The 24,486-nt window shown below is 41.9% G+C and overlaps 1 protein-coding gene across 1 annotated transcript in view; it reads left to right on the top strand.

Annotated features, from left to right (window-relative positions):
• Positions 1-23,302, top strand: part of LOC308371511 (uncharacterized protein) — a gene marked incomplete at its 3' end in the record, with an annotated part of 28,242 nt that extends 4,940 nt beyond the window's left edge. Inside the window, exons 2-4 of the mRNA XM_080846449.1 lie at positions 1,516-1,695; positions 14,198-14,371; positions 23,265-23,302. Of these exons, the coding sequence (XP_080702575.1) occupies positions 1,516-1,695; positions 14,198-14,371; positions 23,265-23,302 (392 nt within the window). The remainder of the gene's footprint in view (positions 1-1,515; positions 1,696-14,197; positions 14,372-23,264) is intronic.
• Between the last annotated feature and the right edge of the window lie 1,184 nt (positions 23,303-24,486).

Below are 24,486 nucleotides of genomic sequence, written 5' to 3' on the forward strand. Positions count from 1 at the left end.
ACTTAGCTTAGCCAACGTAAACGAGTCTTATATGTGTTATTACATTTGCAAACAGTAATGTGTTCTTGAAATGCTGAGCGGCAGCCTTCAGGCAGCTAACTGCTGTTGCAACGGAACGCTCTGAAAGCCCTTTCTCGCTGCCAGATTGATTGTGTGAGCCATGCACGGAATATCCGTGATCATCAGGTACCTCTCTACAGCATTGACATAGTGTGGAAAAGCATTTCCTGACATTTCTGTCCTTAAAATCCACATGCGAATACACACTGGAGAGAAGCCTCATAAATGTGCCCAGTGTGGAAAAGCATTTACATGTTCCTCAAGTCTTCAAAGGCATATACTCATTCACGCAGGAGACAAGTCTCATAAATGTGCAAACAGTAATGTGTTCTTGAAATGCTGAGCGGCAGCCTTCAGGCAGCTAACTGCTGTTGCAACGGAACGCTCTGAAAGCCCCTTTCTCGCTGCCAGATTGATTGTGTGAGCCATGCACGGAATATCCGTGATCGTCAGGTACCTCTCTACAGCATTGACATAGTTTGTCGCATTATCAGTTGTGATAGCAAGCACAGACTCCCGCTCCACTTGAAAATCCTGTAGAATACTGTCAACATTTCTCATCTCCCAGTGTGGAAAAGCATTTTCACACATTTCAGTCCTTAAAACCCACATGCGAATACACACTGGAGAGAAGCCTCATAAATGTGCCCAGTGTGGAAAAGTATTTACATGGTCCTCAGGTCTTCAAAGGCATATACTAATTCACGCTGGAGACAAGTCTCATAAATGTGCCGAGTGTGGAAAAGCATTTCCTGACATTTCTGTCCTTAAAATCCACATGCGAATACACACTGGAGAGAAGCCTCATAAATGTGCCCAGTGTGGAAAAGCATTTACATGTTCCTCAAGTCTTCAAAGGCATATACTAATTCACGCTGGAGACAAGTCTCATAAATGTGCAAACAGTAATGTGTTCTTGAAATGCTGAGCGGCAGCCTTCAGGCAGCTAACTGCTGTTGCAACGGAACGCTCTGAAAAACCCTTTCTCGCTGCCAGATTGATTGTGTGAGCCATGCACGGAATATCCGTGATCATCAGGTACCTCTCTACAGCATGGACATAGTTTGTCGCATTATCAGTTGTGATAGCAAGCACAGACTCCCGCTCCACTTGAAAATCCTGTAGAATACTGTCAACATTTCTCATCTCCCAGTCCTTATCGATGAAATGGGCTGTGACCGTAACATACGACTCGGTAGCCAAAGAACTCCACCCATTAGTGGTCAGTCCAACTTTTTCTCAACGCATCATTCCCCTAATGCCATCTTTGGTTGTGTCGTACAGCGTCGTTATTTTACCACTGATGGTCCGGAAGCAGGGGATCTTGAACATCCAAACAATGGGATATTTCCTAATATTAATGATATTAATGGGATATTTCCTAATCGGGTAACAATGATTTGCTGCATCTAGAACATCTGTCTGTCATTCTAAATCCATATGAATCTCTTTCAGGTGCAGAACATTCAGATGGAACCCAACAGAAGCTCCATGGACTGAATGCTGAACTCAACCAGCGACTCAATGGAGGGCCATACCACTGCAAAGTCTGCAGGAAGAGTTTCACGGTCCTGAGAGAACTGGAGGATCACCAGCAACCACACACTCTTAGTGCTAATCAAAGGCAGAACATTGGTGAGGAGCTTCATAGATGTGCCCAATGTGGGAAAGCATTTACATGTTCCTCAAGTCTTCAAAGGCATATACTAATACACACTAGAAAGAAGCTTCATGTATGTGCCGAGTGTGGGAAAGCATTTTCAGACATTTCAGTCCTTAGAATCCACATGCGAATACACACTGGAGAGAAGCCTCATAAATGTGCCCAGTGTGGAAAAGCATTTACATGGTCCTCAAGTCTTCAAAGGCATATATTAATTCACGCTGTAGACAAGTCTCATAAATGTGCCGAGTGTGGAAAAGCATTTTCACAGACTTCACATCTTAATAACCATATGCTAATACACACTGGAAAGAAGCTTCATGTATGTGCCGAGTGTGGGAAAGCATTTTCACACATTTCAGTCCTTAAAATCCACATGCGAATACACACTGGAGAGAAGCCTCATAAATGTGCCCAGTGTGGAAAAGCATTTACATGGTCCTCAAGTCTTCAAAGGCATATACTAATTCACGCTGGAGACAAGTCTCATAAATGTGCCGTGTGTGGAAAAGCATTTTCACACATTTCAGTCCTTAAAATCCACATGCGAATACACACTGGAGAGAAGCCTCATAAATGTGCCCAGTGTGGAAAAGCATTTACACGTTCCTCAAGTCTTCAAAGGCATATATTAATTCACGCTGGAGACAAGTCTCATAAATGTGCCGAGTGTGGAAAAGCATTTTTACAGACTTCACATCTTAATAAGCATATGCTAGTACACACTGGAGAGAAGTCACATAAATGTGCCGAGTGTGGAAAAGCATTTTCACACATTTCAGTCCTTAAAATCCACATGCGAATACACACTGGAGAGAAGCCTCATAAATGTGCCCAGTGTGGAAAAGCATTTACATGTTCCTCAAGTCTTCAAAGGCATATACTAATTCACGCTGGAGACAAGTCTCATATATGTGCTGAGTGTGGAAAAGCATTTTCACACATTTCAGTCCTTAAAACCCACATGCGAATACACACTGGAGAGAAGCCTCATAAATGTGCCCAGTGTGGAAAAGTATTTACATGGTCCTCAGGTCTTCAAAGGCATATACTAATTCACGCTGGAGACAAGTCTCATAAATGTGCCCAGTGTGGAAAAGCATTTCCTGACATTTCTGTCCTTAAAATCCACATGCGAATACACACTGGAGAGAAGCCTCATAAATGTGCCCAGTGTGGAAAAGCATTTACATGTTCCTCAAGTCTTCAAAGGCATATACTAATTCACGCTGGAGACAAGTCTCATAAATGTGCCGAGTGTGGAAAAGCATTTTCACACATTTCAGTCCTTAAAATCCATATGTTAGTACACACTGGAGAGAAGCCTTATAAATGTACCCAGTGTGGAAAAGCATTTAAATGGCACTCAAGTCTTAAAGCCCATATGGTAAGACACACTGGAGAGAAGCCTCATAAATGTGCCCAGTGTGGAAAAGCATTTACAGATTCCTCAAGTCTTCGAAGGCATATACTTATACACACTGGAGAGAAGTCTCAAAAATGTCGATAGTAATTAATTGTATTTCAAATTCGCTCGTGCAGACTCTTGCTCACTGGAGAAAGTTTTAACAACATAGCAAGCTAGCTAGCTAGCTTAGTGTTTACATAGCCCTCTACCATATTTCCTTTAATTTACCTCAATTAAACCTACATTTAGGCAAGTAACAATGGTTAAAAACTACAGATAACCACATTCTGTAACTAACAGTACTCACAATTCACTCCTTGCCTAATTAACTTTGAGCTAAACACCTTGGCTATAATCCTCCTGGATGTCGTTGAAGAGACGTTACTTGGCAGAGTGAGAAAGCCAACGATTTTTTTGTTTAAGCCAAAACCAAGCCAAGGGGGGTCTGAAGAACAAACAACACTATCACGTGTCTATTCTGATGCATTTCACACAACTTGCGCAAAGCCCCCCCTTATACCGGAAAACGACGTATATGCTTTGCCGGCCTTAAAGGTAGAATGACGCAACAGCGCTCCCGGCTTTAAAGGTAGAACAGCGGCAATGCTTTCCCGGCTTAAATGCGTTAATACACACTGGAGAGTAGCCTCATAAATGTGCCCAGTATGAAAAACCATTTACAGGTGTTTCTTATCTTCAAAGGCATATGGGAATACACACTGTATATAAGCCTCATAAATGTGCCCAGTGTGGACAAGCATTTTCACAGAGTCCAAGTCTTAAAATCCACATGCGAATACACACTTGAGAAAGCATTGTGTGGGAAAGCATTTACATGCATTAGTATTCTTAAAAAACGTATGCTAGTACACACTGGAGAAAAGCCTCATAAATTAACAGAGTGTGGGAAAACATTTGCACACCTTAATAACCGCAACAGACATATGCTAATACACACTGGAGAGAAGCCTCATAAATGTGCCCAGTGTGGAAAATCATTTTCATGTGTTTAATATCTTCAAAGGCATATGGTAGGACACACTTGATAGAAGCTTTATGTACGTGTCCAGTGTGGAAAAGCATTTTTTTCACACACTGCCAAGATGTTGGTGCATCAGGAAATGTTATTGTTAGTTTCCTATGGCATTCAAAACCCAGTTCTACACTGCAACAGTGCAAACACTAGGCGTTTTTTTTTTTCTGACAAATGTTTTAGTTTTGCCGCTCTGAAATGTAAACTTAAATGACATAATAAAACACTTGCATTGCATTTGATGGCCCAAGTGTCTTCTTTAATTTAAGCCAGGAATGGTTATTATGCAATTTGTAGAACCATACAATTTCTCACAAATTCAGCCCTATAGAACATGGGTGCACTCCAATCTGGCTTATTGAAGACTGCTGTTAAGCGTTATATGCTATCTTTTGCAATGAAAAGTTTCCAGAAAATTAGAGAGAGAGGGAGCAGAGGGAGGGAGAAAGAGGGAGAGAAGTAGGGAGCCAGTGAAGGAGAGAGCGAGGGAGCGAAAGAGGCTGAGAGAGAGAGGGAGGAATAGAGAGGGAGAGAGAGGGGAACAGAGGGAGTGAGATGAGGGAGAGAGAGGAAATGAGAGTGAGGGAAAGAGGCTGAGAGAGAGGGAGACAGAGGTAGAGGGAGGGAGAGAGACGGAGGCAGAGAGGGGTAGAGAGGGATGGAGAGAGGGGTAGAGAGGGAAGGAGAGATCGAGAGGGAGGGAGAAAGAGAGGGAGAAAAAGCCTCCTAGCATGCCTCCAGATCCCAGCATGCACAGCAAGAAGCATCTGACAGTCTGACCTCCCTTTGCCGTCAAGAACGCCAGAACTCAAAATATGCCCCTGCCAAACCATATGCACTGTTTTTTAAAGTCCAAGAGCATTGCTATCACTGCCAAATGTATTGTAATATCTACAAAACGTTAAGTATGCCAGCATTAAAAGCAATTTCCCTGTGAAAGTGTAGACCAATTCACTGAAGGACAAACTAACATGTTGCTTTGTCTTTTGGCTTTCTCTTCCCTTTTCCCTCTTCCTCCCTGCCTGGACAACATGAATGTACTGTTTTTACTTCATATGCATTTACTTCAGTACACCTTATCATGTTGCGTCACTATATTTAAATCATGTAGGCTACTTACAGTTCATACATGTGTAAATAGTGTAACAAATCACAGATGCGTATTATGGCTTTTAATAACAAAACACTTATCACAACACATTTTCAAAGTGGCACGGACTTTATGCCCTGGTACAAGTTATCTCGAACGGACTGTGTTACCGTCACGCACCTGTATGAATGCAGTCCCAAAACAAAACAACGACATGCAATTAGTACAGTAAGGAACATTGTTATCAGGTTTTAGGGAACATCGTCGAGCACTTGTGCATCACAAACAGAAAAGTATGCGCCTGCTGCACGAAATTATATATTTAAATATATTAATGTTATTTCCAGGCAACATTGGTTTACCCGGACCAGCGGACAAAGAATTCAACCCGCGGCAACTCTTCAAAAGTAGCCCAATTCCGCGGTAAAACCGGACCTGGCAACACTGAACGAGACGGTTGCTAGGGGTGCACGATTCAGAAAATGCCACGATTCGATTTGATACCGATTTTTAGGCTCACGATTCGATTCAAAATCGATTTTCGATTCAAAAACGATTCTCGATTCAAAAAAATTGATTCACAGTATGTAAATGTTAGTGCTGTCAAACGATTAAAATATTTAATCGCGATTAATCGCATTTTTGTCATACTTAACTCAAGATTAATCGCAAATAAATGAATCATGGAAAAGTGGATTGGCTTGCTTTATGCAATGTTTTATTTTATTGAAAAACAACATTGCCAAACAGGGCGGTACAAAATAAAATCATAAAGTGCACATTTCAGACTCGGCCTATAGTGCAGTTAAACCATGGCTTAATATTTTCTTTTTTTCAAGTTTGCTGTGAACATAGAAGTCAGGCCTCTTATTTCAAAAAGAATGAACCGTAACAGTTAGGTTACCAATACAAGGTAAGCCTACTACTTCTGTGCTTTCAGCCAGCTGCCTGTTGACATTTTCAGACAACAGTGAAGCTCGCTTCTTTTGCACAACACAACTTTTAAAGGTAAACTTTCTATTCAGTAGCTGTTTATCAACCATTTCGCCGTATCGCGCTCACCATCAATCAAACCACAACGTTAGCCTACTGCACAGTTTGCGAAGCCAAAAAGAGCGTTAAAAAAAAAATAATCGATTTTTGGAATTCTATGAATCGATTCTGAATCGGAAGCACTTGAATCGCGATACGAATGTGAATCGATTTTTTTGCACACCCCTAACGGTTGCCCTCGTCAAAAGTGGTAACGTGAAACGTCACTATGAAACAAAGCATGCACACTTCTAACAGAAATACCCGCAGAACTCTGAGCAATCATACCAAGCAGCATGCAGTGTAATATTTACATCAGCCACACAAAAAGAGTCTGCATACTTCAATATACTGTTGTGTGTCTGCTTTTTTTAACCATGAATATTGTGAAAAACAAATACAGGAGCGCACTCACTAATGAACACTTACATCAGTGCCTCCACCTGGCCTTCACACCTTTTATGCCAAAGTTTAAACCACAAAAAAGCGCCACCTTTCACACAAATATGGCCAGACCACATCACCTTTTGTGCATAGTTTGAACGTTTTTGTTGGAGTTATTTTGCCGTCACTGTTCTGGACCCTGGACTGGATGGAAATTTGGCGAGTGGACCTTTTGGGTTTCTAATTGAGTACCCCTGATCTAATAGCTATGAATGATAGTAATTGCAGTGTGGTAAAGGGGTATCTAGGGGTGGCAAAGGGGTATCTAGGGGTGGCCCTTCATGATGAACAGGACTAATGATCTGGCCTGATGCTAAACTAGAATACGTAAACCCAGAGTCAGTGTGATGCAGGGGGCTGGTTTGGGATGCAGGGGGCTGGTTTGTGATGCAGGGGGCTGGTTTGTGATGCAGGGGGCTGGTTTGGGATGCAGGGGGCTGGTTTGTGATGCAGGGGGCTGGTTTGTGATGCAGGGGGCTGGGGCTGGTTTGTGATGCAGGGGGCTGGTTTGTGATGCAGGGGGCTGGTTTGGGATGCAGGGGGCTGGTTTGGGATGCAGGGGGCTGGTTTGTGATGCAGGGGGCTGGTTTGGGATGCAGGGGGCTGGTTTGTGATGCAGGGGGCTGGTTTGGGATGCAGGGGGCTGGTTTGGGAGCCCCACTCCCATGGGGAAAAAAACTGTTGAGGTGGCGAGATGTTTTTGTCTTTACTAGTCATGTGTTTATTATTTGTGGTCATAGGTGTGTGTGTGTGTGTGTGTGTATTTTTAGTCATCTGGTGTGTGTGTATGTGTGTGTGTGTGTGTATTTTAAGTCGTGTGTGTGTGTGTGTGTATATGTGTAATTGAATTTGTAGTCGCGAGTGTGTGTGTGTGTGTGTGTGTGTGTGTGTGTGTGTATATGTATGTGTTAGTGTGTATGTATTTGTGGTCATGGGTCTATAATAGGCCATTCAAAGAGCTGGTACTTTATTGTCATTGTCACAAAGACAACGAGACAGCAACAGACAGCTGAAAAACTTAGGATGCTGTGAACATTATCGGGGGGGGGGGGGCTGTTTCTAATAGAATGTTTGCGATCAATCCTCTAGGAACCTGTGATGAATCAAATAAATCACGCCACCATTTCAAACCGCCTCATCTCCCGTGTCGATGATTCCTTGGTGCGCCCAACCTAGACCAACCGTCAAAACACCACGCAGAGTAGCAGCGGGCCGATGGATAGTGAGAGAATGGGTTACATCTTTGGTTTCCATCTGACCGTGTTCTTTTCTTTGAAGGCCTCATTTCGTTTCCTGTAAACTGCTTTACCAAAAAGCTCTACCCTGGTCTCCTCTGTCCCAGAATGATTTTTGCTTCCCCAGGAAGGTTTTTGGCAAACTCCAGTCTGGCTTTTTGATGTCTCTGTGCCAGCAGTGGGGACCTCCTAGGTCTCCTACCATAGCATCCCATGTCATTCCACAGGTGAAGGATAGTGCGAGCTGACACTGTTGTACCCTGTGTCTGCAGGGAAGCTTACATTTGTTTCAAAGTTGTTTTTTATCCACCATTCGAACAATCCTTTTTTCCATTTTTCTCTTCCTTCCACATCCAGGGAGGTTAGTGACAATGCCATGGGCTGTAAACTTCTTGATGACACTGCACACAGTGGACACAGAAATATTAAGATCTCCGATGATAGACTTGTAGCCTTGAGGTTGTCCATGCTTTGCTACAATTTTGGTACTCAAACCCCTAGGCAATTATTTGCTCTTCTTTCTTTTGTCCATGCTCAGTGTGGTATACACGGACCCACAACACAAAGGTTGAGTCACCTTTGCTCCATTGGTTGCAAATGTGATTTATATGTTACCAGCATCTGTGATTTGCGACAGATGAGTTTAAATACAAATAAAAGGAGCATTATGTGCTTGAATTACAATTATTTTTGGAGATTTGTGTGGAATCATGTCAGATTTGGCTTATCTTGTTTGCTTGTTCCAATGCAAAAAAGACCAAAACATTTGAAATTGCAACAATCTTCTGGGAGAAGTGGTACATTATCTGACATAAGTGCAGGGGTGCCAATATTTTTGTCCATGACTGTATATATACTCAATAATTTGTTTTGATCTGTATTTGGAATGTAATATTTCTATATCAGGGAACAATGATAAACCCAAAACTCGTCCTAGAAGGTTGGAAACTATCCATGTTCTTCCTAGAAACATATCTCCCCCTGTTTTACCTGTTAATACCCCACAGATGAAACTGGCCCTTCTAAATGTCAGATCTCTAAATAACAAAACCTTTCTGGTTAACAATCTGGTTAAAGAAAACAATTTAGATTGTATCTGTCTTACAGAAACTTGGATAAACGATGACACGGCAACAGCAACTTTGATAGAAGCGTGTCCTCCAGATTACAGCTTCCACCAAGTTTCTAGGAAATCAAAAAGAGGTGGAGGAGTCACAGCTATTTTCTCATCTAAACTGTTGTTCAAAATCACCGTGCTAGGTGAATTTACATCAATTGAATATCTTGCTATGGAGCTCAAAACCGAATCAATACTGTTTGTTATTATATATCGGCCACCCAAGCCCTCGCCAATATTCATACAAGAATTCTCTGAACTATTATCACTATGTGTCACCAGGTATGACAAAATAGTCCTGAATGGAGACCTAAACATCCATGTAAATAAAAAAGCAGACCCAAGAACTATTGAGCTTTTAAATCTCCTAGCCAGTTTCGATCTAACTCAACACATAACGGATCCAACACACCAGCACGGAAACACACTAGATCTAGTAATAACAACTGGATTAAACATCAATAATATTTCAATAACTGATCTACCCCTGTCTGACCATTATTGTATACTTTTTGATGTGGAAATCATCTTGCCAAAAACCACAAAAGAATTCTTAGTCCATAAAAGACATCTAGACGATGAAGCTATGGAAAGATTTTCTGAGCAGATTGCTCTATATGAGCTAACTAGTCGTGACTGCTCTCTGAATGAAATGGTAGAGAACCTCAATGAAGCATTATCATCTGTGTTAGACTCTGTAGCCTCCATTAAAACAAAAAAGAAGTTTACAAGTAGGACCTCCCCATGGCTGAGAAATACAAATATTAGTGAAATGAAAAGAAAATGTCGCGTAGCAGAGAGAAAATGGAGAAAAACAAAGACCACTATCCACCACGGTATCTACAAAGATGCACTAACTACTTATAACAAAACCATCCGTCTAGCAAGGAAAGATTCATTTTCCAACATTATTACAGAAAATGCCGGAAATTCCAGAGTTCTGTTCTCAACCATTGACCGGCTGCTAAACACTGTCCCTGCCCCCCCACTATCCTCAGCAGTTAAACGCGAAGAGTTTGCTCAGTTCTTCAAGAACAAAATAACATCGATCAGAGCTAGTATCACTACTACTGGAGGTGAAATTGACATCAGTAGATCTTGCAACTTAACTATGAGCACTTTTACATGCATCACACTAAGTGAACTCTCCAAAATCATCATCGAATGTGAATCTACAACCTCAGATATTGATCCTATTCCCACCGCATTCTTTAAGCGAGTGTTTGAAAGTGTCTCAGGTCCGGTCCTTGACATCATAAACACCTCCCTTAGAACTGGCGTTTTCCCAGATGCCTTCAAAACAGCTGTTGTAAGGCCCCTATTAAAGAAACCCAAATTGGATACCAGTACACTAGCAAGCTATAGACCGATATCCAATCTTCCATTTATTAGTAAAGTCCTGGAAAATATAGTATTAGTCCAAATAAACTCCTTTCTTGAAGAAAATAACATCTTGGAAGTCTTTCAGTCAGGTTTCAGAAAACATCACAGTACTGAAACCGCTCTCACCAAAAGAATTAGCGACCTCAGACAAAACTCTGATGCAAATAAAGTTTCTATCCTTATCCTGTTAGAGCTTAGTGCAGCATTTGATACCATTGATCACGACATCCTAATCAATAGACTTGAAAATCTTATTGGGTTCTCTGACTGTGTATTGAACTGGATCAAAACATATATTAGAGGAAGGAAGTTTTATGTTAGTCTAGGACACGGTTTCCCAACCCATGGGCAATGGGCCGCGGAGCACTATCCATTGGGCCGCGAAAATGTTTCAGATTTTATTTTTTCCCCATTGGTGGGCCGCAAAGCGAGTAACTGATTTGAAATTGAGAACAATATTAATTAAGAACGTTAAAGTTAACGCGTACATCTATGATATTATTGTGACCGAGATTAATGTGATACAAATATTTTAATGCAGTTAACGCAACTTTGTTTACTTCCGGTGTGCGTTGACCACTGACACGAAACCAGCGCGTGCCTACAGTCAGTTAGGCAAGAGCGACCGAGACGGTAGTGAAAGATGGAGAGCTGAGGGATTGTTTGGCGGAAAGTTTCTGTTTAAGAGACAAAATGACAGAACAATCGACAAATCTAAAGTTGTGTGTAGCATTTGTCAAGCTGAATTTAGCTGTCACAGAGCATCTCGTCTTTAAGTTATCACCTTAATGCAAAGCACCCGACAGAAAGCAGCCCCAGGTTTGATGATTGCCAACCCACACTCCACGACGTTTCTAGGTAAATAACTAGACCAGTCCGTGAAAAGGTTACCAACGCTGTATCAGTTTGGGTTGGTGGTGACTGTCGGCTCTTCAACATAGTTGAAGACGGTGGGCTGACTGAGGTGTTCCCGAATTGCTTCAGGGGATAATTGTTACGATTTACCGTCGAGTGGCAGCATTGTGTTTCACCTATATTCCTTGCTTGACGGCGAGAGAGCACGAAAAAAATACCATTAAACAACAGTGTCTAAAATACACGCTGTCTGAAGTGATGTCTCGTAAATGTATAGGATTCGACAGACGTCAGTAAAGTTGCATTAGGGCTGTTTTTGTGCGTTATCATTGGAGTGTTTATGCTTTTCTGTGGACAGCTACTAACTCAAACGACTGCCCAGGAATGATTGGGGCTATTTATGTTGATAATAGATTGCAGCCACAGATTTAATTCATTATTTAAATTATTCTGATCATTATATTGACCTATTTGAACCTATTTGTTTGCATGTCTGAAGCATCACCTATTTTAATTAGGCCTAGCTGAGTGGTCTTGTTTGCATGTTCCGTCACTTGTTTTGAGTGCATGCTATCTTTTGGGTCTTTTCTGGTTTGATTTCCTTGCTTGTTTGCTGTGCACAAATAGGCCTAGGCCTACTGCAATTAAGTTCTCTGTGTGTATTTTTGCTGTTTTCTGGTGCACAATACAATTTTGATGCAATATATAGAGTTAGATTTTCTTTTATTTATTTATAGGCTTCCACCTGTGGCAGGTGCTGATGTTGCTTTTTCTCACACATAACAATCGCTTATTAATTAGAATGAATGGATTATAGATTCAATTAGCCTAATGGAATATAGATTTGCTAAAATAAGCCGGGTGTCTGTTGGGCCCCGACCTGTTACAAGAACGAAAAGTTGGGCCTCGGAATCGAAAAGGTTGGGAACCCCTGGTCTAGGAGACCATATGTCCGAGAAACATGAAAGCTGCTACGGGGTTGCACAAGGGAGCTGTTTAGGTCCATTACTCTTTTCTCTTTATATGTTACCACTCAGTGACATCATCAGAGAATATAGTATAGATTTGATGACACACAATTGTATATTTCCGCTGAACCTAATGATGCAACAGCGGTAAACTCAATTACCAACTGTTTATTGGCAATAAACAAATGGATGAACAATAACTTTCTTAAACTCAATGAGGACAAAACTGAAGTCCTACTTATCGGCCCCAAATTAAAAAGAGAGATGCTCACCAAGAATCTAGGAGGTTTATCCCGGTGGATTAAACCTGAGGTGACAAGTCTTGGTGTCATCCTGGACTCAGATTTGAATTTCAACTCCCACATTAACAAAGTCACCAAAACAGATTTCTTTCACCTCAGGAACATAGCAAAGGTACGATCATTCTTAAACCAAGATGATGCCGAGAAGCTTATTCATGCTTTCATATCGAGCCGGCTAGACTACTGTAATTCACTTTTTACTGGTCTTCCCAAGAAAACAACTGTAATACTCCAGCTCATTCAAAACTCTGCAGCTAGACTATTAACTAAAACTAGAAGGAGAAAACACATTAGTCCTGTCCTAGCTACTTTACACTGGCTTCCTGTTACTACTGACAAGGACCTAGCTACATTGCTAACTCTCTTACTAACTACACACCAGCTAGAACACTGCGATCATCAGATACAGGTCTGTTACAGGTCACCAGAAGCAGTCATAAGAAGATTGGTGATGCAGCCTTTGTCAACTACGCCCCAAAATTATGCAACACATTACCAGTTAATATTAGGGAAGCAAACACGCTGGACACCTTTAAAAGGCAGCTTAAAACCTATCTTTTTACCAAAGCATTTTATTAATTTTATCTGGCACTTTTTATTTCTCTGTAACTTGCACTATTTTTACTAGTTCTCTTTGAAACTGTTTTAAGGGTTTTATGACTTATTACTTTCACTATTTCTCTGTAAAACTGTTTTGAGGGTACCATGGCACTGTCGGAAACCATATTGTTGCTTCAATATATCACATATTATTCTCAGAGATATTTCCATAACAAATGTTCTAGTCCCCTAGGTGCAGTCACCTTCCTTAAGCCTGTAAAAGAGAGCTAGTGTCTCTCCCGAAGCCCTGAAGTGCGTTCGGTGGAAGAAGACGAGGAGGCCTCTGAAGGAAGGGTATAGAAGGAAGGGTGGCCTCTGGGCGGGGAAACATAGCTAGGGAAAATATTTAACAGTGTACGACGGAATCTATGAAGCAGCACTATGGTTTCGACTGAGCTAAATACCAGGCAGAAGGGTTTTATTACTTTTATTATGATTTCAATATTTTAAGCCTATCGGAACATCAGGTTCTGATACGATGTTGACCATTATTTTATTGCTCCTGCTGCTTGCTTTTATTGATTTTATGTAAAGCACTTTGAATTGCAAATCTTGTACGAAATGTGCTATATAAATAATGTCTTACTTACTTACTTACTTACAATGAATTGTAGGTGAAGAACAGTTGAAAAAATATAAAAATGTCTGCACACAGTTGCCATAAGTAGTGGCAAGACCAATCAGAAAATTGATGTGGTTACTGTACCAAATTGATGTGGTTACTATGCCAATTAGTGTGGTTACTATGCCAAATGGTGTGGTAAGTATGCCAAATGCTAACGCACAGTCAATATGTTTTAGAAAAATGATTGTATTTTACTAGTGAAGGGGGTTGAAACACAAACACGCTCCCATGCAAAGCCAGAAAAGCAAGTTTAATGACCAATCTACCTCTTGCAGGTGTATCAGAACATCCAAACAATGGAATATTTCCTTATCGGGTAACAATGAATTGCTGCATCTAGAGCATCTCTCTGTCATTCTAAATCCGTATGAATCTCTTTCAGGTGCATCAGATGGAACACAACAGAAGCTCCATGGACAGAATGATGACCTCAACCAGCAACTCAATGAAAGGCCTTTCCACTGCACAGTCTGCAGGGAGAGTTTCACGGTCCTGAGAGAACTCGAGGAACACCAGGAAACACAGACTTTTAGTGTTAATCCAAAGCAGAACACTGGTGAGAAGCGTCATAAATTGGCCCAATGTGGGAAAGCATTTACATGTTCTTCAGATCTTCAAAGGCATATACTAATACACGCTGGAGAGAAGTCTCATAAATGTGCCGAGTGTGGAAAAGCATTTTCACAGATTTCGTATCTTAAAAGCCACATGCGATTACACACTGGAGAAAAGCCTCATGAATGTGTGCAGTGTGGAAAAGCATTTTCACACGTTTCAGATCTTCAAAAGCATATGCTAATACACACTGGAGAGAAGCCTCATAAATGTACCCAGTGTGGAAAAGCATTTTCACAGATTTCAAATCTTAAAAGGCATATACTTATACACACTGGAGAGAAGCCTCATAAATGTGTGCAGTGTGGAAAAGCATTTTCACAGAGTTCAGATCTTCAAAGGCATATGTTAATACATACTAGAGAGACATCTCATAAATGTACCCAGTGTGGAAAAGCATTTTCAACTACCTCAAGTCCTCAAAGGCATATACTTATACACACTGGAGAGAAGCCCCATAAATGTGCCCAGTGTGGAAAAGCATTTTCACAGATTTCAAGTCTTAAAATCCACATGCGAATACACACTGGAGAGAAGCCTCATAAATGTGCACAGTGTGGGAAAGTATTAACATGTTCCTCAAGTCTTCAAAGGCATATACTAATACACACTGGAGAGAAGCCTCATAAATGTGCCCAGTGTGGAAAAGCATTTACATGTTCCTCAGATCTTCATAGGCATACACTAATACACACTGGAGAGAAGCCTCATAAATGTGCCCAGTGTGGAAAAGCATTTTCACAGATTTCAAGTCTTAAAATCCACATGCGAATACACACTGGAGAGAAGCCTCATAAATGTGCCCAGTGTGGGAAAGCATTTACATGTTCCTCAGATTTTCAAAGGCATATACAAATACACACTGCCAAAATGTTGGTGCATCAGGAAATGTTATTGTTAGTTTCCTATGGCATTCAAAACCCAGTTATACACCGCAACATAAAAAGGCGTCTTATGTTATTTTCTTAAATGTTTAAGTTTTTCTGCTCTGAAATGTTAACTAAAATGACATAATAAAACACTTTAACTGATTGCATTTGTTGGCCCAAGTGTCCTCTTTAATTTAAGCCGTGAATGGTTATGTAAGGGATAACGGCCGACGAGCTGTCCAGTTCTACGAAGTTAATGGACGCTGCGGGGCTCCGCGTCGTGGTGTTGGTCCGCATAAGTCCATTAACTTCGTAGAACTGGACAGCTCGGAGGCCGTTATCCCGCTTATCTCCCGTTTACAACATCCAAAAATGTTTTTATTATTATTTAGAATTTCCTTTAATATGCATAATAACCTGATGAATTCTTGATTTGAAGCCTAGTGCTCCCGTTAGAGAAAGTAGTGAGAAAGTAGTGCGTGGAACTGGACCTTTAGTTTCCCCGGGCGTTGCTGCAAAGTGACACTCATGAGCTCACCTCTGTAAAGTAAACGGACACAGGTATTGTTCATAAGGTTTTACTATTTACAGTTGAACTCCACGTTTCCGTTGATGGTGAAGTTGGACAGAGCAACAGGGAGGTCAAGTTTAGTAATTTTGGTCGAAGGCTCACAATCGAGCCGGCTAGTTAGCCGTGAGCTACCATCTGTTTCAATGTTTTTTTTTCTAAGCGCTAACAGCCGCCTACAAATAATATTCGAGACTTTCAGTTAAGAATTACAATATTCTACAACATTCGTGTAGAACATAAACAACTAACTGAGTCAATTTAGACATATAAAAAGTCGTGTAGATAGCTTAATTGACATAAAACATTGCCCACTAACTTGTCCCAACACGCCGCCATCTTGGTTCAAATTATCCTAGCTGTCAAAAAATAAACGTTACGTTGGTTGTCAATGGTAACCATTCAAGAGCATTGATATGGAACGGCGATTTAACGTTTCTACTGGGACTACGTCCAAGGTGTCCGGTTATACGAACTTAATGTACACCCCATTAGCCAATCAGAAAGCAGTATTTCGTTCCAGAGGGAGATAATATGCAATGTCTCACAAATTCAGCCCTATAGAACATGGGTGCACTCCAATCTGGCTTATTGAAGACTGCTAATAAGCGTTATAAGAGAGAGAAAGAGAGAGAGCGAGCGAAAGAGGCTGAGAGAGAGGGAGGAAAAGGGAGGGAGAGGGAGACAGAGAGGGAAAGGGAGGAAGTGAGAGGAGGGAGAGAGGAAATGAAAATGCAAAATTCCCGAGCTTAACTTCCCATGGAAAGTGTCCGGAAAGTTGGAGAGAGGGGGAGCAGAGACAGACAGAGGGAGGGAGGGAGGGAGAGGGGGAGCAGAGACAGACAGAGGGAGGGAGGGAGAGAGAGGGGGAGCAGAGACAGACAGAGGGAGGGAGGGAGGGAGAGGGGGAGCAGAGACAGAGAGGGAGAGGGGGAGAGAGAGGGGGAGCAGAGACAGACAGAGGGAGGGAGGGAGAGAGAGGGGGAGCAGAGACAGACAGAGGGAGGGAGGGAGGGAGAGGGGGAGCAGAGACAGACAGAGGGAGGGAGGGAGAGAGAGGGGGAGCAGAGACAGAGAGGGAGAGGGGGAGCAGAGACAGAGAGAGGGAGGGAGGGAGAGGGGGAGCAGAGACAGACAGAGGGAGGGAGGGAGAGAGAGGGGGAGCAGAGACAGAGAGGGAGAGGGGGAGCAGAGACAGAGAGAGGGAGGGAGGGAGAGGGGGAGCAGAGACAGAGAGGGAGGGAGAGGGGGATGGAGCCAGTGAAGGAGGGAGCAGAGAGAGAGAGAGGGAGGGAGAGTGGGAGGGAGCCAGTGAAGGAGGGAGCAGAGAGAGAGATGGAGGGAGGGAGAGAGGGAGAGAGAGAAGGAGCCAGTGAAGGAGAGAGGGAGGGAGAGATCTGCTATTGTGTTATTGCCAGACAGGTTGCTTTTTCAATGACTGTTCTTAACTTCTCAGATCAAAGGCTTCTGTGCCAAGGTTGGTGAGTTTTCAAAGAAAATCCTTTGCTTGTGTAAGGAGTGCGAGTGTGAGTGTGGAGGTGTCATAAATCTTCTTTTTCCATCCTTTTCTCTCTTCACACTCGCTTGGAATCCAGACGTGCAGTTTCTCTCCAAACCGTAGCAAACTGGTATTTTGTGTAGGAAACATGTTTCTGGGCTTTTAGCAGACTGCCGTCCATCCAATGTGCCTATATGGCATGGGTCGGGAACCTATGGCTCGCGAGCCACCACTGGCTCTTTTGCTGATGGCCGGGGCTCTCGGACGATATGGGTTGGAGAAAAACACGGAGAAAAAAAACGTGTAATCAAGGGATCAGCCTAGGCCTAGTAGAAGGCTTAAATAACAGTCAATACTAGTTATATTAAAATGACAAGGCTTTGTGACAAATACGTAGGTCTATCTGAGTTATTTAAATTTAACTTATAAGTGAATGCTGCAAACGTACTAAAACATTTTGACAGAGCGCAACCAGAATTAATCCATATATAAGGCGCTCCGGATTAAAAGGCTCACTGTCGTTTTTTGATAAAATTAAAGGCTTTTATAGTCCGGAAAATACGGTACTTATAGGCCTACCACTATTTTATTGTGAAAGGGTCTAGTGTGTTCGTTGGCATAAAAAGTTAGTCTTCTCTTATAAGCCTAGTTAGTACATCTGATTAGAGCTAGCAACCATGAATTGCAGATTAAGGGGTCCCCTATCAGTGTTCATTTTGGCAGCTATTTTAGATTCAGTCTTAAGACAAAAATGCATATTAGTTTTAGTCACATTTAGTCATAGTTATCCTTCTTAGTTTAAGTCTAGTTTTCGAAAACTGAGCACACTACAATAGCTACGCTGTGTCCAGGTATCCTCAAACGTTTTTCAGGTAACCTAATGGTTCAAGGTCTCTCATGAATCATTACTCCCAGGACACGGGTTAATGTTAACTCACGCTATCGGTCCTCTCCAACCACATTAGCAACAAAATAAACTGGTGAGCTAACAAGTTAACCATTCTTTCAGTATAAGCTACTTTTGCATATCTACAACGTATAGGTCTAGGTAGCTTACGTTTAGCCCCGTACTCAGATATTACAGCTGCTTAACACAGCTAGGATAGCTAACGTTACCGTAGTAGGAATACAAGCCTTAACCCACTATATCCACACAACTAAATTCATGAATTATTTCAAAGGTTTACTTCACAACTTGAATTAAGGAAAATTATCCCCTGTTACGGCTAGCTGAAACTGCCAGTGGATACTCCCGTTACGTAGTGTTAGTTAGCCTTTAGCCCCGTACTCAGATGTTACAGCTGCTTAACACAGCTAGGATAGCTAACGTTACCGTAGTGGGAATACAAGCCTTAGCTCACTATATCCACACAACTAAATTCATGAATTACTTCAAAGGTTTACTTCACAACTTGATTTAAGGAAAATGGCGTCTCCAACGTTAACGTAACGTTAATTTATATGTTAGCTGCTACGGCTTCAGTACACTGAAAATGCTGCCATTCAACTCACCTTAACGAAGTGGAAATACGGTAGCTAGGTTAGAAACTGTAGTTACTCTTATTCTTTCTCAAAGTTGAATTGAGAGGGACAGAGAAATACGGTTCCTCTTATTCTTTTTCAAAGTTGAATTGAGAGGGACATAGAAAATGCGGTTCCTTGGATTTGGCGGAGGTGTCAGTGAGAAGCACAGGTGCAAGCCAGTTTAATGAGCCTATTATGATGTCATAATGCACAGAGTTCTGCCATGCAAGTCTATGGAGAAAAAAGGGGATGAAAAAGAGGAATAAAAAAGGAGTGACAAGGAGTACCGCCACGAAAAGTCATAGCAGCTTGCACCGGATCGGGCCGGACGTTTTGGTGTTTGAATGGCGTCTCTAGCTCAATCGGGCGAGGAGTAGTTAGCTGCAAGAAAAACGTACGGAATAAACTAGAATGCGTTTCGTAAACGAACTGCGAGAGTGTGCTTGCTCTGTTGCGGCCATGACCGAGAGAACAAGTGCCTTGGAATTGGGGCAGGTGTCAGCTCTCCAGCTCTCCCTGCTGGATGAGCATGCACAAATGAGTATGCACAAATGAGTATGCATGAGTGAGTATGCATGAGTGAGTAAACATGAGTGAGTATGCACGAGTGAGTATGCACGAGTGAGTATGCATGAGTGAGTATGCATGAGTGAGTATGCATGAGTGAGTAAACATGAGTGAGTATGCACGAGTGAGTAAACATGAGTGAGTATGCATGAGTGAGTATGCATGAGTGAGTAAACATGAGTGAGTACGCATGAGTGAGTATGCATGAGTGAGTATGCATGAGTGAGTAAACATGAGTGAGTATGCACGAGTGAGTAAACATGAGTGAGTATGCATGAGTGAGTATGCATGAGTGAGTAAATATGAGTGAGTACGCATGAGTGAGTATGCATGAGTGAGTAAACATGAGTGAGTAAACATGAGTGAGTATGCATGAGTAAGTGTGCATGAGTGAGTATGCACGAGTGAGTATGCATGAGTGAGTATGCACGAGTGAGTAAACATGAGTGAGTATGCATGAGTGAGTAGAGCCCTGGTATGGAAGGTGTCTCTTAATATTCCTAGTTATACAGTTGAATGGAGAGGGACAGAGAGAGAAGAGGAACCATGCGCAGGTGTCAGTGAGAGTTGTCAGTGAATCACAGGTGCAAGCCAGTTTAATGAGCCTATTATGATGTCATAATGCCTCAAAGTTCTGCCATGCAAGTCTATGGAGAAAAAAGGTGATGGAAAAAGAGGAATAAAAAAGGAGTGGCAAGGAGTACCGCCATAGCAGCTTGCACCGGATCGGGCCGGACGTTTTGGTGTTTGAACGGCGTCTCTATCTCAATCGGGCGAGGAGTAGTTAGCTGCAAGCACACTAATAAATAAAGAAAACTTGACGATAACAATACTGTGCTTCCCTTCGGGCAAGCACACTAATAATTGTCTGTTTGGGCCCAACAATAACAATAGCCTAACCTAGATACGTCAGGACTATCAAAAACAATATGCTATCTATACATCCTTCTATCTATCTATATATGGTGGTGTATTTGAGGCCTATCAAAAACAATATGCTATCTATCTATACATCCTTCTATCTATCTATATGGTGGTGTATTTGAGGCCTATCAAAAACAATATGCTATTTATCTATACATCCTTCTATCTGTCTATGTATGGTGGTGTATTTGAGGGAAACGTTTGGGAACCCCTGATCTAGCTGATGTTATAGTCTCCTCAATTAAACTCTTAAAATTATGATGGGAAAGGTAGAAACCCTCAGGGTGCCTGTGCAACTTCGTATGAAAGAGTTCATATTCATGCGTGCATATTCACACATATTAACAAGAGGTCTATCTCAAACTAGCAGCTGCCAACTGTATATACCTTGCCTATACCTGTGTAAAGAATTCTGATATGAAAAACAACCAGTAGTCAATGTGCAAGCTGCCAATTGAATGGTGATTTAAGATACTCTATTTGGTTTATGTATTTGCAAATCTGACTCTAAAAGAGTCAGTGCCTTACTAGCCACGAACCTCAACGCACGTCTTTGTGAGCAACCATAGCCTGGCTATGGAAAGGGGTAGACACAGGCAAACCTGGCTTTATTCTGTATCTTTAATGGCAGGAAGGTTACATAACATGCATCAACAGTGTATGCAAAAACATAACAGTGAGCTGTGTTGTATCACTCATTTAGCAAAAGACAGAATGGTGTGTTGTGTTATATATTCTCATTTAGCACAAAGACAGAATGGTGTGTTGTGTTATATCACTCATTTAGATAACCACCACGTTACTGAGAAATTTAGTGGAAATACATTTCATAAATATTTTAGGTCATTCTCTGTCAGCAGATGTAGGGACTATTCAGTCAGTCAGAGGGAATGAGAGAGGGAGGGAGAGAGAGAGACTGAGAGGAGGGAGAGAGAGAGAGGTAGAGAGAGAGAGGGAGGGAAGGGGGAGAGAGAGAAAGCCTCCTGGCATGCCTCTCTGACTCCCAGCATGCACAGCAAGAAGCAACTCACATTCCAACCACCCTTGAATGACAGAACAAGTTTCACTACAATTCTCAGTAACGGGGTGGTAACATAACATCGGTGTCTTTTGAATCAAATAGCCTTTTGGTTGTTTTAGAATGTGGGCAATTTAGTCTGGAGGATCTGCCTAACAAAGTACTTTGGGACACATTTGTATTCCAATTGTTATCATTTTTCACTAGAGATTCCTGAAGTCACACTCCTGTCCAGGCCGTGGCAGTAATACATCATTTTCTGTCAGGTTTGCCAACTACCGGAAGTACACAAGTAAAAACATTTCAGAGGAATCCACGGGAGAAGTTTACGGTGTGTTGCCGAAGTTCCTTCTGTAAAGACCGCTTCGTCTTCATATTTGCTGTGATAAACACTGATTGACGTAAACATTAACACTAACAGATCTTTATGTGCTAACTTATTTGAAGTAGGTTTTAAGTCATACTTTGTGATCTAACGCTACTGTGGAATCTAACGAAGAAGGCTACGATGTCATGGGCATCTGTAGCCTTCTTCATTAGCTCGTACTCGGAAGATATTTATGTGCTAACTTAGTTGAAGTACGTTTTAAGTCACAGTATAATGACATCTTAGCCGCCTTCGTTAGATCCAACAGTAGACTTAGATCGCACCGTTTTATAACATCTTAGCCTTCTTCATTAGCTCGTACATAGGCAAGTGAGGTACGGAGACCGCGACAATATCAATTCCTCCGTGCGAAATGCGACGTGCCAGTTAGCTAGTTTATTTCTCTGAAACTTTGACGAAGACAAAAACAGTGATTGACAGTCGTTGTTTTTCTGTTTTCTTTGTGGTGTTCCCTGACTATATAGGAAACCGGATAGGATCATCTCTGGTCCATTGCTAACATGGATCTCGGGCTGCCGTTGAGCTCTGCCTGTGATGAAACACACCAGGTACCCCTGAGACCGAGAGTGAAAGAAGAGGACATAAAAGAAGGGGAATATGGACATATTATTACATGCCAAGACTCAGTGGAGGTTAAAGTGAAGAAAGAAGAGGATGAGCAACAACACAACGATTTTCCTCTGGAAAGTAAGTCATTTTAGACTGATGCACTATGACCCATGACTTAAACTTTTGTTACATTATATTTAATTTGCGTTTTTCCCATAACTAAATAGGAAACTCTGGACGGGATCATCTCTGGTCCGTTGCCAGCATGAATCTTGCGCTGCCGTTGAGCTCTGGCTGTGATGAAACACACCAGGTACCCCTGAGACTGATAGTGAAAGAAGAGGACATAAAAGAAGAGGAATATGGACATATGATTACATGCCAAGATGAAGAAGAAGAGCCCATTGCAGATCTTCACTGTAAGACGGAATCAGACTTCACAGAGTCACTAAGCTCCACTTATAATGACACACTACAGACAGTGGAGGTGAAAGTGAAGAAAGAAGAGGATGAGCAGGAACACAACGATTGTCTTCTGGAAAGTAAGTAATTCAGACTGATGCACTAAGAGCTGTGTTCAATGGTCAACTGATGATTATGAATTGATCTTATCTATTGTGATGTGTATTGAGACCAACAAAATTCTGTCAATGAGTGTTTTCAAATATTTTTGTCTGATGCCTTTCAATTTGCATGCGTTAATTCAATATAGATTTGTGTTTCTTAAAAATGTGTTGATCCGGCTTACTGATAGGGAAGTTGTGGACAGATATGGCTGTTGAATGAAGTGCTCAGGTTGTTGCCCAACCCTACTTAACCCAAACTAAACAACCATCTAATAGCGGGCCGTCTAACCGTCTAATTCGCGCTATATAATATATTATGTTTGTCCTACTCAATGTGGTTCCTATCTTCTGTGTCCAATCCAGAGGTCCAATCAGGAGCTGTGAAAGCAACATCACTATGACAATTTACTCACTCAATGTTTGCCGCAAGCTCTCTGTGGGTCACGCAGGTTGTGTGTGTCAATGGCAACAACGTGGGCAAATAGATTTGTGAACGGTATCTTTTCCCAGCAATCGAAAATCATGGCGTGCTTTACAGTAAACCAGGGGTTTTCAACTGGTTTTGTACCAGGGACCTAGCCTGACGATGTCATACTCATAATTCTAGTCAGAATATGAGTGTGAGACCGAGCCCTTTGGGCTGTGATTATGGGGCGTGTTTCAACGAACCAGGAAAGAAAATTCCTCTTCGCTGAATTGGATACCTAGAACCAATCAGAGCAACGTAGTATTTCCATCTGATAGATTAAACTTTTACCTGATCCCGTAGGAAGGACGGCAAAAACACCTTTTCAATCGACAAATGCCTTGATAGCGTTTCTCTGTTCCTCTTTCAAAATGAATGCGCTGTCGATATCTGTTGAGCCTGCTCACGTTACTTAATTAGCACTCAAGGCTAGAAGCTACCATTGGTTTCAATGTTTTTTTTTTCTACGCGTTAGCATAACCTATCAATAATGCTCTAGAGTGCTTCAGTTAGACCTATAGTCCTCGGCAACACTCGTTTTGCGTAAACACAACTAACCGAGTCAATGTAGACATAAAAAAGTCGTGAAGATAGCTTAAATCATATAAAATATGTCCCACTAAGCTTCCGAGACGGCGCCATCTTTGTTCGATGTATACCGGTATTCTATCTATATCTGTCCATCAACGTATAAAGCCCGCCCTTACAATTTGAATGGTCAGATCACTTTTCTGGGGGTTTAAACTCTCCCAACTAGTTCGACTCCAGACTGAATATCCCAGACCAAAAATTTTGTGGGCGGAGTTCAGGCTGGTATCCAGGCTACCAGGGACCACCATTCCGACAAAAAAGTAATTTGCGGCCCACTGATGTGCCTGCACGCGTGTGCTTTTTGTTACTGCCGCTGCCACACCCCCTCCCCCTGCACAGATAGTCTGCCTTTAATACTTAAATATGTGAAATTATCAGGGTACATCACTAGCCGCCACGCCCCCTCCCCCTGCACAGATATTCTGCCAATAAAACGATATTTTCACAATATTCAATGTGTGTTGAAATATCAAAGCAAATTTTTAATATTTAAAAAAAATCAATGGTGAACTGATCAATTTTGGCTCA

This window comes from Sprattus sprattus (genome assembly GCF_963457725.1).
Source record: "Sprattus sprattus genome assembly, chromosome: 1".
In the NCBI taxonomy this organism is placed as follows: domain Eukaryota; kingdom Metazoa; phylum Chordata; class Actinopteri; order Clupeiformes; family Clupeidae; genus Sprattus; species Sprattus sprattus.